The sequence below is a fragment of the Mchenga conophoros genome, linkage group LG19 (assembly GCF_057382185.1).
Source record: "Mchenga conophoros isolate Kocher_MC1m ecotype Shallow Benthic linkage group LG19, M_conophoros_male_GT1.1, whole genome shotgun sequence".
NCBI classification, from domain to species: Eukaryota; Metazoa; Chordata; class Actinopteri; order Cichliformes; family Cichlidae; genus Mchenga; species Mchenga conophoros.
This window is the reverse complement of record NC_140544.1, coordinates 19,400,133-19,418,329: the sequence shown is the minus strand read 5'-3', so window position 1 is coordinate 19,418,329 and position 18,197 is coordinate 19,400,133. Positions and strand designations below refer to the sequence as shown.

The window sequence follows — 18,197 nt, the reverse complement described above, 5'->3', positions numbered from 1 at the left end:
CAGACGAGGAGGCTACGGATAGGTTGAGATGGAGGCAGACCCCTTAAGGGAGCAACTGTTGATTTCCTTGCAATATGATGTTCTTCTAAGAACTCCTGGCATTTATGTGGGTGATTTGCCACCCACCTAAACATTGTTGATAACTTTTTCTTTGTTGGCCATGAGCTGCAACATCACCACCACCCAACTCATACTGTGAGGGTGAATATTTGGTATTTTTTGCTTGATAAATGGCACAAAAATTATGACAGGTATTATTAAAAAGATAATGCATTGCTTGCACTAGCTTTTCAGCCTTTGAAATATTGAGTATATATATAAAAATTCATAATGTTGACTAATCTTTTAGTTTTGCATCTAAAGTAGGGTTGCTAGATTATTACAGCTGCAGTACTTTAACACAATTACCCCAATACTGTAGAGGATTTAAGCCATATTTTTATTTGGTATAGCTCCTTGAGCTTTAATTATAGAGGGTTATTATGGATAGGCCAAGACAGAAGAAGGGGAAAAAGATGTGCTGAAAGGCAAAACAGAATGCGCCACAATAATCTCTTTATGTCGAGCGTCTTGCTTTAATATTTGCTGGAAGCCAAATCTGACATTGAAATTAAAATTAGAATAATTGCACAGCCCTAGTCTGAAGCATGTTTTGTGTACACCTTTTGTGGTGCTTCTCAGATTAAACAGTTGATTTTCCTACCCTGAGAATTTCTCTGCGTCGCAGATTCTCTGAGTTGAGCTGAATGCATTTCAAATTCAGGAGTTCCCCAGCCATTTTTCCACTCGATTACTTTCACTTTGCTTGCGTTTACTTCGATGTACGCCGCCAACTATATTAGACCTTGTTACATCCACTACCCATTAGGATCAAGTTGCAACAGTACTGTGAATAATACACTGAGCCACAGTCATACCTGCACATGCCACCGCTCTGTCAGTCCTCTCGTCAGATGTCCTTGTTGAAAACAGATTCACTTGGTGTCATTTCAGTGTAGATTTAGCATATAGCAACATTGTAAGAAAATAACTGACATACCTGCAGCTATTGAAAAATAAATTTATTGTGTTGTGAAAGAGGAAACGCAAACACACTGAACTTTTATGTATTTTTATTTCTTATGTTTTGTAGAAAATTGACCGTTAATTGAAATTAGTTAGTAACCCTACTGAATTTTACACTGAACTCCTTTTTGTATTGTACTGCGGGTGTATGCAGCAGTTTATTTGATTACGTCTTAAGCTCTGTTCCAGTTCTGTGCATTGTCTTTGAATTATTATGTTTTTATTCAAATAGCATTCAGTTTCATGTCTTTTTCTTACAATGTTTCCCGTCCCGACATTGTTGGAGATAGCCGACACTTGTTGGATGTGGGCCTCTCTGAAACGGGCCAACTATTCTGTGAATGGAGTCAGGGGAAACCCCCGTAGTTTCAGTGTGGTGACTCACAGCTCCTGGTGTCCTGTGGAATTTGGTCAAATGCCTATTTGTGGTTAAAAAGGATCTATCTCATAACGTACTTCTGCTTTGATATGTATTTTTTTTCCCGAGTAGAGCCTATATGTGTGGGATATTTTTAACTGTTAGGTCTTGTGAGTGTGCATCAAAACAGAAATGATGTACAGAAACCTCAATGAGACCAAGCTGTAGCTTCAGACTTTCCAGCTCCATTCGTTTTGAAAAGCATCTGAATTCAGTTAATCAGAATGTAAACTAAAAGGAGGGCTGAGAAAGGGGTCTTTTATAATCCCCTAGAGACACTTCTGTACTCCTCTATTCTCTGATCATTTTTCTATCCCAAATAAATGAAGTCAAACTTGAGACGGGGGACATCCTGCTTTTGCTGAGTCTCTGTTAAGTCACAGAAGAGGAATGCATGAAGCGCGATCTGCATCGACCTTTTAACGGTCCTCTCACATTCCTTAATCCGGGGGCAAAGTTTTGTCATCATAACTCATCACTTTTACTATATGCCAGGGTAATTCCATCACTAGCATGTGAACAGGCTTTGTAAGAAACCAGGTTCATTTTCTATCCACCTCTCTGCTCGTGTTTTCTGCCACAACTTTTTTTTTTTTTTTTCTGCCACAACTTTTTTTTTTTTCTCCTTCTCCTCCAAGACTACTTTGGATACTATAATAGTATCTCAACTGACAGCATTCCTGTGAGAGGGCACGGCCCAAATGACGGCAACTTTTGGGTAGCTGGAGGGTATTTTGGGGGCGGTGGTGTTACTCTCTTTCCATTAGTAGACCTGATGCAGCCACACCTTCTTTGTTGTCAGCATGTAAAATCACACCTTCTGTCAGGCTGGTTGCACCCTCAGGAGTCCCGCTGCAGAGCAAACCTGGGTGAATTGATATATCTGCAGAAAAGAGCTCTAAATCCTTTTCAGTTGAGATGATACTTGTTTAAAAGACTTATTGTCTTGCAGTTAATTTTGTGGAGAAGTATTCGTGTGTTCGATTGCTGATTCCTGATTTTATTTTATTTTTTTATAGGAAACTTATGAATCTTACTTGTTGATTTGTGTGCCATAGCCTAATCGCTTGTATGTCTTTTAGATTTGTTTCCAACCTTAAAAGCAGTCATTTTTACTTGTTTTTCAGTGTATAGATACATAATAGCTGGAGTTGAATATTTAAGACTTCATTGTAAATATTTAGTTATGATTATTCTCTGGGAATGGCTAATGCAGAATTATATGGATCTGTAGAGGACTGCAGGCACAATCACATTCCTCAGAGTTGTAATGTTTTTTGCCAGGTGCCATCTACACACCTCCTCTCCTGCTATGATGTCACTCTATCATCTGCTGTGCATGAGCTCATAGTCATCAGTGGTTTTATAGGGTCGACAGAGTTGGCTAGTTTCCCGTAAATGTAGGTACAAAACTAAATTTAGAGAAAGTATAGTTTTTAAGTATAGTAAGTATGAGTTTAGACATGCATTTGTCTGAGCTCCCTTGGAAGCAGCAAAAAGAGTGTTTCATTAAAACTTGCATTAGGTAACTTTTTCAGTATATTAAATGCTTTTTGTTGCCAGTTACTTAAGTGAGATGTTTCCTGATACTAAAGTTGTGTCTCATTTTCTGCAGAAAGTCATATGATGATTGTGTTTACGCCGGAGTATCAGTGAGCATCACTGGCTAATCATAGCTTAGTCATTTGTGGGCTTCATGTTTAACTCAGCTGAAGGAAAACAAAACTTATGTGGTTTCACATCAGAAGAAGAAGCTTTGTCCAATTAAATGTACAAGTGAGTTGTAATGTTCAAGTTAGTGTTGAATGAAACTGAGCTAGTAGATTTAGTGTGTGGGCTAAAATCTGAATAAACACCTTGTTAAAAAAAGAAAAAATGTTTATATTCAGCCAGTCATTGTAACTGTAGGCTGATGTAATTGTGCGTGAGGCCAGCTGAGCTGCATCATACCAGATGTTAACATCACTTTGATATATTAAACAGTTGCACTTTACGTCATGTCAACAGTGCCAGAAGCATGTTGGGGGTTTTTTTTTCTTCTTTTTTTTCTGTCCTACTGAATGAAAAATAATATCACTCCACATTATGGTGACTGACAAATTTTTTGCCATATCTGACACTTATTTGTTTTTCTGTAACTTTCAGGTACAGAAGCAGGTCCACCCAAACCTGACAGCAAAGGAGGATGCCCTCCAGTATATCGAGGAGCTGATCTTGCAGCTTCTCAACATGCTGTGTGTGGCCCAGCCTCGCACTGTGCAAGATGTAGACGTAAGGCCTTTACAATCTCTTGTAGTATTTATTTTCTAAGTAGATATTAATGATGTAAGGAAGAACAATGAAACAGATTGTGAGCTAATTTTCCCACTGGGTGTCCCGGCATTTTCCATTTAGGAAACGTATGATTCAACAGAAGCATTTCAAACACACTTACTTTATTTTAATATAAGTTCATCCTTCTTAATGTTTGTACTCATATTCTTGATGAGGAAAAGTAACATTTCCTCTTCTCTTAAATCAGGAACGCGTCCAGAAAACCTTCCCCCACCCTATAGATAAGTGGGCAATTGCAGATGCCCAGTCAGCCATTGAGAAACGCAGGAGAAGACACCCCTTACTACTTCCTGTGGATAAAATACATCCACTGCTCAAGGTAAGGATGCTTGACAGCTCGCTGTCCTGTTCATCCTCAGCGCTGTCCTCGCTTTTATTTTTCAACCCTTTGAACTTCTGTGTTATAGTTAATGTCTTATTGTGGGTTTTCCTTTTTTCTTTCAACAGGAGGTTTTGGGCTACAAAGTGGACTACCATGTGTCCCTATACATTGTGGCAGTGCTTGAATACATATCAGCAGATATACTGAAACTGGCAGGAAACTATGTTGGCAACATTCGGCACTTTGAAATCACCCAGCAGGACATCAAAGTGTCCATGTGTGCAGACAAAGTGAGAAGCTAAAGTTGTCAAACATGATTAGGAGAGAAGAATTTCTTTTGAATGACACTGACTGGTTGTCACTGCTACCTGTTTCCAGGTGTTGATGGACATGTTTGACCAAGAGGAGGATATTGGGTTGATGTCGCAGTGTGCAGAGGAGCCCTTGTCCTCGGGGGAGCTCACGTATGATGACCTGGTGAGGCTTGAAATCGCAGAGGAGCGGCAGTACCTGAGAGAGCTGGACCTCATTGTCAAAGTGTTCCGCAGACACTTCCTTCACTCCAAAGTTTTCACAAACGAGGTGAGGAACTTGAATTAAAAGAAATACACATGTCAGTATTGCTTATTTCTCAGTTTGACAAAAAAGAATCAGGTTACGACTTATTTAAACATAATGATTGATCTAATCACTGACCAGTGTTTTATAATACAAAGTAAACTGTTCAGTGAACACGATCAAGTCTTATGCTTACAAAATGAGCGGTGGGCAAAGCCAGCTTGGAAAACAGTTAGGTTTTCATCAAAGCTATTTCAGTCTAATCCAACTTAAGATCATCTAAAGATTACAACTAAAACTCTGTAATCGGCTAACTTGTACTCAGCGTCATGAAGCAGTGTGAAATACTTTTTATACCTTTCATCATTTTTCTTTTCTACTTTTGTGTTTTTTGGGCTGTCTCTTCTACTAAGGCTTAGTATTGACTATCAATACTGCTTTGCTTACAGTATGACTTTATGTCAAAATGAATGAAGCATCATAATCTAAAAAAAGTATTGTCATTTCTCAATGCACTGTCCTATAATCGGCAGTCAGTATCAGCATCATACAAGAAACATGTCATTATGTTTGGCCTTAAAAGGTTACAGTTCCTCTTCATCACACAAAGCATGACCCATGCTCTCTGACTCATATATAGTAAACCTACTTTCAGCTGCTCCCTTATTCACAAGGGATCGTCACAGTGGGTTGATTTGGCAGTTTTAATGTTGGATACCCTTCCTGACACAACCCCAAAGGGATTTGTCTCTCCTCCCTCTTACTCAGTAAACAGCCATTAAATAGCAATTCATATCCTTCTTACAGAAGGCTAACCAAAGGAACTTTAGGTTACTTGCGTAACCACAGTTCTCAGAGTAACATGAGTGAGATGTCTTACTGTGGGATGTGCCTCCCTTCACATTTCTCAGAGGAATTTGCCTCAGTATGCCAATTCTGAATGGCTGGTGACCATGTCAGACTGAACCACCAACCCTTAAGTGGCTTGAACTACTATGCAGTCATTACTCAAGGTAAGCACTTATCATATTTCCCCAACAAGAAGGGCTGAGGCGAGCTTACGCATGTTACTCTGAGAACGGAGGTTATGCATGTAACCTAAAGTGGTCATTCTTGGCATTTTCAATGTCTCATTTTAAAGTCTCAAGTTAGCAAGTAGCCCCTTTATCCAAGTGAGGACACAGTGATTTGCACTGCTTGGGATACACTTTAAGGAAAGCTGTTCAGTTTAAACAAAAGGTGAGTGGTGAGGACCAGCTTGATGCTGCACAACTTGAAAACACTGCTCAAAGCTCCTGTCCAAAAAAGCATGCAAAACAAAAACAGGAGACTGCATGTTGAACCTTTTGTTTTTCAGATGTTTTTCAGCTGTCAAGAGGCACAAATGAACCAACAACTCCAGACACAAATGCCAGGTCAGGCTTCAGTGAAGCCCTGGATTGTTCGGGGGTAGACTTAGTGTTTGAAGGGGGTACTGACAGGCTTAGACTGTTAACAATGTCTTCAGAGATATGAACTCAACCTTGTGCGCTTTGATCGTCCCTGATAGCGTAGCCACTGTTCAAGAACAGTCTGATGCAGATCTCCATACACAGTGCCTCTGGGGAGCAGATCTAGGCCCAGATTCAGAGAGATCAGGACATGTCGCCCTCAGAAAAGGGAAATGTCTACTATTCCATGGGATCAGCTCATTGAGGAGTAGAAGCCCCATACAGGAAAAAAAACATACTCCTGCCTATGGACAATTACACTATATTGCAGGTTAAAATGAGCTCTAAAGTCAGAATAGGTGAATTATATCATGCCTGGAGAGCAGCACAAGCTACTTGAGGGTGGGTGGTTTGACTTGACATGGTCTTTTTGATCACAAGCCAATCAACTGAGATAAATGCTTTGAGGAATAGGCAGAGGTGTGAATTACACAGACAATGAAAGCACCAGTATACTTTGCTGTACACTTTTCCACATTGGTTGCTTTGCACGCTGCTGCAACATCATCACATAGTCGCAGATATGATGTAAATGTTGTCTCGCTCTGCGACAGGGGGTAAGCAGTGAGCATAAAAGCGGCCGGAGTGGCTGACAAATGAGACATTGAAACATTAAAATTAATCTTAGGAATGAGAAAAGGACTTTGAGTCCAGCATTTTGTCCAAGGATAATTCAACATGCAGAACTAGGGAAGCCTGTAATTGAACCGTTAACCTTCCAGCTAGCAGACAACCCATTCTAACAGGTGCGTTTTTTTTGTTTTTTTTTAAATGCTCTAAATTCCCTAAAAATAAAAAGGAGGAAATGTATAGGTAAGGGAAGGGATTAAACACTGTTTACAGTTTGAGAAGAACTGAGTGGAAAGTCGAGTTTAATGGGTCGCTGTGGCTTTGCATATTTTGGGTTGGGTAATTTGTGGTATCATTTGGGTGAGGAGGATTCAACTTTGTGAGGCCCAGTGGAATGCAGAACATGCAATTATGTTGAGACAGCTTCTGCTTCTACTTCTGACTGTGTTATGTTTTTGCACTCTGGTCAACTGATTTAGCCTCCTTAAAGAGAGGTGTGTGTGTGTGTGTGTGTGTGTGTGTGTGTGTGTGTGTGTGTGTTCTCCCCCCCCCCCCCCCCCCCCCCCAAATAAAGAGAAGTTGACTGGAAAAGGCAGTGCCGGCAGGGTTACATTACATCACAATCGTTCATGTATTTTCAGGGCTGGCGTGGCTGTGGCTTTTTGGGGTTTTTTTTTTTTGTGTTCTCTTGTAAACAACTCATCTAAGTTTTAAGTGAGAGACAAAAGGAAGGAGGGCGGAAGTGTGGCCTGTTTGTTTTGGTCTGAGATAAAGGTGCTCTAGTGTGACATCCAGTGGATCTTAATGTCATGCATATAATCTTGTAACTCTATCCTTTTTCCCCTCATGTCCATGTGTTAACAAACTGCATAACCTCGTCATGTGGACTCTCTTTCTGTGCCTTGTACCAGCGTAGAAAGACCTTTCACTTATTTGTGGTTTCAGCATTGGAGGATAAAAATCCTTAGTCACAGCAGTTTAACATAGCTACTCGTTTCACACCACAACAGTGAAACGGGCACTCATGTTGTCCTGTCGTTGCAGGATGTCGAGGTGGTTTTCAGTAACATCCTAGACATCCACGAGTTGACTGTGAAGCTGCTCGGGTTGATTGAGGACGCTGTTGAGATGACTGCTGATGGCAGCCCTCATCCGTTGGTGGGCAGCTGCTTTGAAGATCTGGCGGAGGTATGAAGTCACTCTGATTTTCAAATCTTAAAACACACAAGTTCACAATATTTGGCGCGGGCCAAATATTGTCTGAGCTTTTACTAGTATGGTTGGGAAATACACAATATGCAATAAACTGTACAAAAAACAGTTTTGGTACTTTGTTTTTGTGTTGGGTTGTCATGTGGTTGTTAAAAAAATGTAATGCATGGCTTGAATTTATTAGATTTGTTGGAAATCCGTTCATTCTAAACCAGCATGTCAGCATGAGTGCATCATTCTTGTTTTAGGAAAATATAGAAACAAAAATAATTCTTAGTTTTTGAGAGATTATTTCTCTGACGGATAATTAACAGCAAACTAATCAAGTCAATCTAGGATTTACTGCAGAAAGAGAAAAAGTTTGTAATTAAATTAAGTTTCTTCATTTGATTGCTCAAAAAATTGTCATTATTATCCAAGTCAGAATCATAGACCAACAAATCTAACTAATAAGACAAAATTAGTTTTTATGTTTTATTCGATCACATATTGGGAAAAGCTGAGCGAAAAGCTGTGCTAACGACGTCTTGAAAAGCTACTTTGGCCAGTGGTTATAAAGGTATTTCTCCATATAAATAAAGAAAACGAAGCTTGGTTCCTAGCAAAAACTGCTTTCTCAGGAAAGCAACTTTCAAATCGGTTTCTTGAGAAAGAAACTTTTAAATTGTGTTCTTGAGAAAAGCAACTTGAAAGTTGGTTTACCACAACACTTCTGGTACCCATAGTGTTATGACTAAAGAAAAAAAGGAAAAAAAAAAAAAAAAAAAAAAAAGACGCCGCACACTAACACAAAAACAACATCCAGCCATTGTAAAATATGGTGGAGGTAGAATCAACATTCGGGCTGCTCTGTTACTTTAGGGCTTGTATATCTTGCAGTTGTTGATCAGAATAATGGATTCAAAAGGATATGAGGAATTTCTAAGGAGGACATTAGGACAGCAGTTTAGGAGACTGTTAATGGAAACACACACAAATAAACAACAAAATGGGTGAAAAGAAGGTTAATTACTGAGGATCTTTTCTAAGAACTAAGAACATTCCAATGAAACCCATCTGTTTGTGTAAAAACACTTATTACTGTAAGTCATTACTTGATTAACTACTTTGTGTAACTTGTGGTTATGATGGAGACGGCGCTGATGACTCAGATATGACACCGTCTTTTTGTGATGTTTTTCTTAAGACTTGTATTATTCTGCATGTGTGTGCAGGAGCAGGCCTTCGATCCCTACGAGACTTTGTCTCAAGACATCCTCGGCGGGGAATTTCATTCACATTTCAACAGCTTGATGGCACGACCAACAGTTGGCCTCTACTTCCAGGTAAGAGATTTCATAAGAGTTTGGAAAGGTGACGCTCGGGTCTCTACATTTGTTTGGTTTAAAAACATACTGTCAGATTTATACAACCTCACATCCACAATTCAAAAGATGGGCCCATTGGACTGTTTCATGAAAATATTTGCTCATTTTGAATTTATTGGAAGCCACATGAATCAAAAGCTGGGACGGGTGTGAAAAAGGGACGGAAATGTAATCGGTGCTGAAAAGAAAATTACATTTTGCAACTGGTAACAAGTAGAGATGGACCGATCCGATATTACGTATCGGTATCGGTCCGATACTGACCTAAATTACTGGATCGGATATCGGAGAAAAATAAAAAATGTAATCCGATCCATTAAATATCACGAAAGCACCTCACAAAACTTGCAACACGCTGTAACTCACCTCAGAACGTTAGCACGTCGGAGCAGTGGCTGTGGCATGCGGGACCTGTCGTGGTCTGGATAGCATGTGGAGCTTCGCTAGCAACCTGGCATTTCATCTCCGACAAAGTTATCCCCGAGAGAAGTAAAGCAAGTGTGTAAGTCCATCTCTGAATGTTTGTAAAGCATTCCTGCGTTAAGCTTAACAAGCGACTGCCTCTCGCTCTCCGGCTGCTACTTCAATTGTGAAACTGATCAGCTGATCGGCTTTTCTGTCGCGAGTCCATCTCTCTTGTTTGTTTTTGGTCCACTTTGCACCAGAAAGAGCAAACCAGCGGCTGAACAACAGCAGAACGTTTAAGCTTGATAAGCTGTTGTTAGAATTTATTTAATATTTCTTTCTACACCAGGATCTTTTTCTACGTAGCTGACGCTGGTAACTGTGCAGGGGCGGATCTAGCAAAGTTTAGCCAGGGGGGCCGATAGGGCATGAACAGGGAAAAGGGGGCACAAAGACATACTTTTCTTTCTTATTCTCATTTAAAATGTCGAGCTTTTAATAAATAATTATCTGACACCCAAAGTTTTAATTTGATGTAAAATGAATAGAAGTCAATTACTGTATATAGTGACTATTAAGTCTATTAAATATACCCTAGTAAGCTATAGTACTTTTTACTTTGGGAAGGTACCATCTGTGCAGTCTGCAATTTTGTTGAAGAAAGATGTTGAATCTATTTAATATTTCTTGAAAAATAATTGATTTCTGTGCATTTTTTTTTCACACTGCATCAAATTAAGGTTGATTACGTTGATTAAGCATCATGAGGTGGCGCGTGAGGGGTGGTTCCCTATTTTTTATTTATTTATTTTTGTTGTTGCTGGGAGTTGGAACCCTATTAGTTAGGTTGCTTAATATTTACGCTAAGTACTCTTTAAAATACCAGAATAGGGAGGATGGTGTAGGTCTAAGTTTATTAGATTGATCAGTATTGCTGAACTATGAAATATTTTTTTTGCATACAGGTATAACAGAATAGCTTTAGTGTAGTTGTTGTTTTAAACTTGAGTATGAACTTGCAGACTTGCAAAATGCAGCAAGATATTTTAAAAAACAGTTTTGTTGATTAAAAAACACTATATCGGATTCATATCGGTATCGGCAGATATCCAAATTTATGATATCGGTATCGGACATAAAAAAGTGGTATCGTGCCATCTCTAGTAACAAGTGAATAAAACGATCTGGTATTAAAAAATAAATCTGCATTGACAAATCGTGGAACAACTTCAGAACAATGTGCCTCAAAATTTAAAATTTTTAAGTTTCTTTTGGGGGAAAACTTGGATGCTGTCTCTTCCTCACTAAAGCATTAGAAGAGCTTCTGACTTGACATCAGGGCTCAGTTCAAAAGGTGTCATCTCTGATAACATGTGGGGCGCATTAGTGATGATGGATTCGGCAGTTGGCACATCTGGAAAGGGGGCATAAGCCCTAAAAAGTATATACAAGTTTTAGAGCAACGTATGCTTCCGTATAGACATTATCTTTTTCAGGGAAGGCCTTTAATATTTCAGCAATGCCACATGCTAGAGCTACTGTAATGGCATAGCTTCATAGATAAGTCCAGGTGCTGGAATCCTCTACAGGCAGAAATGGGACAACAAGTCAAGCAGCTGCTCTCCTCAGTGCCCAGATGTTTACAGACTGTTGTTAAAAGCAGAGGGGATGCTACACAGTGGTAAACATGTGTAAACATTTTTTTTTAATATTCTACTGTTGGTTTATGAGATTTGCAAATCATTGCATTCTTTTATTTGCCATTTACAAAACGTCCTAACTTTTTGGAACTTGTGTTACAGTGTGCATTTGAGTTTTATTTACTTTGACTTTGTATTATCACTAGGTACGAGAATTAACGGTTACAGCTGTTATAACTGAGAATCAGTTCTTTCTGTCAGTGCCAAAAATAAACTTTACAGACTGAAAAATACTGTAAAATAAAAAAGGGAAAATCTGTATTTTTTTTTTATTTTTTATTTTTTTATATGAAGGTGTAAGTAGGTCATTTTGAGTTTATACCCAGCAAACATTGTTTCATTATTTGTTCCTGTTCTGCTTTGAAGTCAACCTGCATGCCGGGTGGAATTCCTCTTAATATCGCCGAGTGCATGTCATGACATATCCAGCGTCCTGTGTACAGTTTATTCGCTGCTGCTGCATTGTTTTATTTGGACATTCCTCACAAGAATAGCATTGAATTATGCTCAGTGGGGTGCAGTTTGGCAGCCTTTGAAGATTAAATATTTTCTGGTGTTTTCTCAGGCCAAAGCCCAGTGAGGTGGAGTGCTCACATGATGCAGCATCAGAGCTCCAGAGTCACTGTAACACCACTTGCAGAATGAGACTGTTTTCTGTTCTTCTTTTTTAAGCTTTTCAAAACAAGTGTCTAATTTTGTTCTAGTCAAATTTCTGTTTGTTACGAATCATCTACCTTTAGGCTTCATTTGTATCTTGTTGGCAGTGAGGAAACCAAGTCTGGCTGAGTGAGTGCCCTGCAGCCTTGCCTGTACCTCATTTTGAGGCCTCGCTGTGTTTATTCGTGAACCGCTAGACTAACCACAGTTAGAGTGCTGGCACAGTCTTCTGATTATTCACACCTGGTGTTTATTTCCATATACTCATTGTATGAGAGTTCATACAATACAACTGTATTGTATGAATACAGCTTTATTTGTGCACCATATTGATAACTTTTTTTTTTTTTTAAAACAAAGAACTGTTTTGTTTCACAAGCTAAAGCAGCAGCACATAACTAAAAAGTGTCTTTGCTTGAGTGTATATATCGATTTATATATGTAAGAACGTATCAGTCAATTACCGTATTTCCCGGACTACAAAGCGCACCTGAATATTAGCCGCACAAGCTAAAATCAGGGGAAAATCCTGTTTTGTACATACATTAGCCGCACCTGACTAAAAGCCGCAGGTGTTTCAATGTTGACTCATCATATGTAAGAGAATATGCACAAAGGGAATTGTCAGGAAAGAGATGGCTGTTTGGAGACACACCCCTTTTATTAATATTTTGAAAAACAAGTTATGGGTACATATTTGCACATGTAGTACATAACAGTAACCTACAGCACACCAGAAAAATAGATTCGGACTACCTTTTAGGCTCAGGTGACGTGACACGGAGAAGAAAAGTCAGTCATTCACCATCTTTCTCTTCTTCCTGCGCTCTAAAACCACCAAAGTCCTCTTCTCCAATGTCGGAAACGAACAGGCTCAGGATGGCTTCGTCATCCACTCTCCGCTTCTCTCCTTCGTTGTCACTTTCAAAACCAAAGAAATCCTCGTTGTCAGTGTCAGAGTCGAACACCCTCAGAAGGGCCGTGGCGGTGTCCTCCTCTCCATCATGCAGCAGTCCAGCCCTTCAAAATCCGTTGGTGATCGTGGATGTTTTCGCACTTTTCCACGCTGTCAGAATCCACCGGTGGAGTTGGGCATAACTTGCTTTTCGCAAGTTTATCGCCGCTCGTCATCCACGCCTCCCGCTGAATGCGTAGCGCTACTTTGAAGTTTGTTTTTCGCGCTACTTCGTACGGCACTACGTTGCCTGGCGGACGGACATGTGACTAACATACCACTCTTGAACCTCGATCCTTCCGCCAGGCAACGTAGTGCCGTACAACAGCGGAACAAACAAAACAAATCGTCTTACGATATCACAAAAATCATGGAAAATCCATAGAAAAGCCGCACCTGACTAAAAGCCGCAGGGTTCAAAGCTTGTGCAAAAAGTAGCGGCTTATAGCCCGACAATTACGGTAATCAGTTCAGTCAACAGAAAATAGCAATTAAGATTCATAATCTAAGGGGTTCAGTTTCAGCTTCTCCATTAGAAGGAATCTTCTGAAATAGGTTCTCCAGGCTTCTTGAAGAAGCCCTTCTTTGGATGTTGGCTGTCAAGATGATCCCACGCTGTCCAGGCTCTGGGGTTGCAGTGATGGTGTGTTTGGGATCATTCGCATTGCTGAAAAACACAGATCACACTTTCTGGAAAGCATTGTGTGGTGTAGCAAAATCTGATGGTACGTTTCTCTGTCCTGCCCACCTCCATGTGTTTGTTATTCCATCATATTGCCACTTATTTTCAATCCAGTGGCCTCAGTAGAAGCCACCCTTCCTCTGAGACCATTTCTGATGAGGCTTCAGTGAACAGTAGATGAATCTCTCAGGTTCTTTATCAGGTCTTTTTTATTTTTTAATTAATTGTTTTTAAGGACATGACTTTCAGGTAGTGTTCATCTGCTGTAGATAGTGATGTTGACATCATGAGACGACTTCTCTTCTCACCTTACTTGTCCAGTTTCTTCAAAATTTATAATGGCACACTGCCACAGCACTGTTTTCTGCTAATAGCTCTTTGGGAATCACATTATTTTATTTTTTTTTTTGTCAAACTGTTAGAAACTGGAACAAATGATGTGTTTTTGTGATTGGCTCCTAGTAACAAATTACTTAAAGAATTCTCTGGCTGAATTTTCACCTGCGTTCAATGTCCAAAGAAAGACTTTGAGAGACCTTCAGAAATCCTGGAGAACGATTCATAAAGACCCCTTTGGAAGCAAAATTTAAGGAAATGATACATGGCTGTGCCTTTTCGTTAACCCAGCAGCTAAGACATTCAGCTCTTACGGCATCTGATGGAAAGAGATCTTGCAAATCCACTTTGCTCGAGTGCACAATCGGAGATGTGTGTGCGTGCGCACGTGTACATGTATACATGTTGATCATCAGTTGTCCTAACGGGAGATGGTGTAATGGTGTTTCTCCACCAACCAGTTACTCATCTCATCTTCTTTCTACCTTCTTTATCCAGCACGCTCAGTTATGTGGACACCTGGATGAAATGGCACATGTTCCAGTCAAACCTGTGGCAGTGGCCACATTGGTTCTCCTCTTCAGCTTTTGTCTCAAAGCATGTGCTTCATCTTTCTTTTTCCACCCTTCTTGACTTTCTGCCCCTCCTCTCTGTCAGACAGATGCGTCTGTCGAGCACTCAGCCCCTGCACTCTGCAGCGTCTGCTATTGTGGGTAAATTACATCGCCTTTTAAAAATAGAACAGCCAGCTACACTGCAGGACTTTTTTTTTTTTCTCCTGGTGAAGAGGAGGGTCGGGGGCCAAAAGCAAAAATGATGCATATCCCTTTAGAGATGTATGATAAGTTTAAATTATGATTAGAAATGGAAATCCAGTTTTGTTTTCTTTAAAGACTCTTAAGATCAATAGTCTCACCAAGTTGTCGAATCTTCGCTGAAAGCATCTAGATCAGGGCTAGCATATTATTTATCTGTGAGGTTTCTGTTGTGTATGAAAATTCTTGTTTCACACTGGGTTTGTGATACCTGCATAGCTGCATTGCTTCAGTGGAAAGCAGGATCCTGTGGCATGTAAGCACCTTTTCCAGATTTCTGATGACATCAGATTTACAGAAGAAGTTACAAAATAGTCAGTAAATCATAAAGTCCATTTCTCTCTATTTTATATTTGTGTGATTGCACCCACTCTGGACAGAAATAAGTCAACTACATGCTCATGAATTGGGTGACAAACATGAATATAAATACACGGATTCCTTAGGTTCCCTGTAAGCGTTATATCTCGAAACTGATGAGTCTCAAAACGGTGACAAAAAGCACGTGTACACTTTGTGAATCTGCAGGATGCTGACGTATCAATAACATGATCTAAACTTGGATCATTGTTTCCTTGCTGTCCATCTGGGTGCATCAGGCAGCTGATGCCTTTCTCTAATGCACACGATCCCCCTTCCCCCAGACTTCTTCCCTGCATGCAGAGACTGTGGTCGCTGCAGAGGAGTCTGAGTACGAGCGTATTGATTCTGATTCGGCTATCTGGGGAACAGGAGCTTTAAAAGGATACTGTGACACCCCTCCCTTTCTGGTTACCTCTGCCTTACTTGATCAACTGCTTCTTGCTCCCCCTGGTCCCCCTGTACCCTCTCATTTGGGCTGATTTTACATTAACAGACTGGGATGTACCCATTTTATCTGTCTTTGCTGACCGACTGTACGTTTTGTACAATATTTTTAGTCAGGGCCGACATTTTAGTCTTTTTTTTTTTTTTTATGATCAATTTTTTTCATTCATTTATCATTTGAGTTGAATACAACCATACACTTGTACACTGGCTTATCCTGGAGGCACGAAAGGCGAGCTTTAGACAGGTCTAAACACATCCAGCAACAACTTATTTGGTGGTTTAGCTAACTGCAATATAAACACTCAACTTTCAGTTTCACTTTAAAATAACGTCTCTGTGACTTACATATGAATAAATGCATATCACATTTCTAAATGTTGTGTTTTTTTGTTTTTTTTTCTGGATAGGAAAATGTTTTTGTTTTGAAACAGATTTACTGAGTTAAATGCTGTTTAGGGGGAAAAAGACTTTTTGTATTGAGGTGGAAAATTTGCTGTTATGTTGGTTGGTCAAATCTGTTCATAGTGTTCTTATTATTCATTTTTCTCTTTCTGTTTCTGCAGTCAGTTACAGAAGGCTTTAAAGAAGCTGTGCAATATATCCTTCCCCAGCTGATGATGGTCCCAGTGTACCACTGTATGCACTACTTTGAGCTACTGCAGGTTTGTCCTAATGTTTACTTTTTTTTTTCTGTTTTTTTTTTTTTTTTTTTTTTTTTCCCCCCCCCCCAAATTGACTGCCCATCACAACCCTGATTTATTGTTAATGATGCACACAATTGATGGATGTTGGGGTTTACAGATATGTGACCACTGACCACATGATATTATCATGTTTACTTTTTTTTTTTTTAATCGTCCTCACCATAGGCTTTCTGTAAATCATCCATTGACCCATTGACTGAGACCATTCCCAATATTGATTGATTATCATATTTCTGCAGGATGTTATAAAAACCCAAAATAAAACCTTTTTTTTTTTTTTTTTTTTTTAAAGTAAACTTGAATTTTTTCTATGGAAGCAAGCGAGAATCCTGTGACACATAGTGATGAATTTGAAGATATACAAGTCTTTCTGAGGAAGGCCAAAGGTATTTTGAAGTTGGGCGCACAGCTTATGTATGTAGTTTTTATCAAACAGGCCTGCTATTATTATTTTGATACCTCTTCTGTGCTAGGATCCAAATACAACCAAATTCATGGCAGGGAGAAAATCTCTATTGTTGAAAGCAGTGTAATGTAGGTAAACAAATTCTTCCTCAAATACAGTTGTTTATATCTTGCCAGCTTTTCATTGTATTTTGAAGAATTGGCTTGTCTTTTGTTTTTGTGCGAGATTTATTTTTGCATGTCTCCTACTAAATCAAAGGGATTACATCCCAATTTTGCAAAAGGAGTTCCATCACCTTTAAGATAATAGTAAAGCCTCTTCATCTTTATTAGACTTATTCTACCCATCCATGAAATTGGCGGATTCATCCATCTTGCAAGGTCTTTATTTATTTCTTTTTGTACTGTGGTCGAATTGTGTCTCAAGAGGTACCTAACATTAGGCTTTATATCGATCCCTAGATATAAAAATCCCAAGTCGGACCAGGAGAAAGGGGAAATGGATGGATATGAAGTTTTGCTATCAAAACCAACTGGCATTGCTCTTGCTTTATCAAAATTAATATTATAGCCAGGGAGAGATCCTTAATTTTGACATCAACATGGGAGTAGATTTTTTTTTTCCAATTTTGAGATGAAGAGAAGCATATCATCGGCTTGCAAAACTATTGTAGGGAACTGAATCTATTTAAAGTCCTTTTATACTATGATACGGTCTGCTTGTCAGTTATATCTCTCCAGTGCATATTCTGAAGCGCTAGAGCCATTAAAAAGGACACAGGCGCTAGGTAAAAGATGGATAAGTTTGACAAAATTACAAAGCCTTCTCCAAGTCCAAACTTTCCTAAGACCTCAAATAAATAAAATAGGAAATAATACGCCCCTGCAGCTTATTAACTATAGAATACTGCATAATATGAAGTAATTTTAACGTTTCTAAGTGGTGTTTTGTTTGCATTTTTGACACGTGACAACCATGACGACAGTGTAGGGTTTGGTGAATAAAGCCTCGGTCATATGGGGAAAAAAGATTAGTTTCCTGAAAGTTTGGAGAGTGGTTGCTGGAGGTTAATGGCAGTCACTAGGAAATCGATTGCTAAAGACTCAAATTAACCTAGAGGCTGCTGATCTCTTGGCAACTACCAGTCATAGTATAGTATTCCCCATCCAGCTGGCAAAAGCCTTGTTGCTTTGGTCACAACCAGCTCTAGTTGCCTGCAAACACTCGTCCGCCCCTCTTCGAGTGCTAGTGAAATGGTAATAAGGTAATAATAAGACACAAACCACAAATTCAGACCTTTTTGCTTTAAATGAATTTTTTTTTTCAGTTCAGTTTTATTTAAGTGGCACAAAATCAGAACAACAGCTGCCTCACAGTGCTTTTATTGTAAG

The 18,197-nt window shown here is 39.4% G+C and overlaps 1 protein-coding gene across 1 annotated transcript in view; it reads left to right on the top strand.

The window, feature by feature from the left end:
* Nucleotides 1-18,197, top strand: part of sos2 (son of sevenless homolog 2 (Drosophila)) — a 42,931-nt gene that overhangs the window by 13,271 nt on the left and 11,463 nt on the right. The window contains exons 2-8 of the mRNA XM_085256761.1: nucleotides 3,629-3,754; nucleotides 4,005-4,136; nucleotides 4,265-4,429; nucleotides 4,518-4,721; nucleotides 7,802-7,945; nucleotides 9,184-9,294; nucleotides 16,260-16,358. Of these exons, the coding sequence (XP_085112887.1) occupies nucleotides 3,629-3,754; nucleotides 4,005-4,136; nucleotides 4,265-4,429; nucleotides 4,518-4,721; nucleotides 7,802-7,945; nucleotides 9,184-9,294; nucleotides 16,260-16,358 (981 nt within the window). The remainder of the gene's footprint in view (nucleotides 1-3,628; nucleotides 3,755-4,004; nucleotides 4,137-4,264; nucleotides 4,430-4,517; nucleotides 4,722-7,801; nucleotides 7,946-9,183; nucleotides 9,295-16,259; nucleotides 16,359-18,197) is intronic.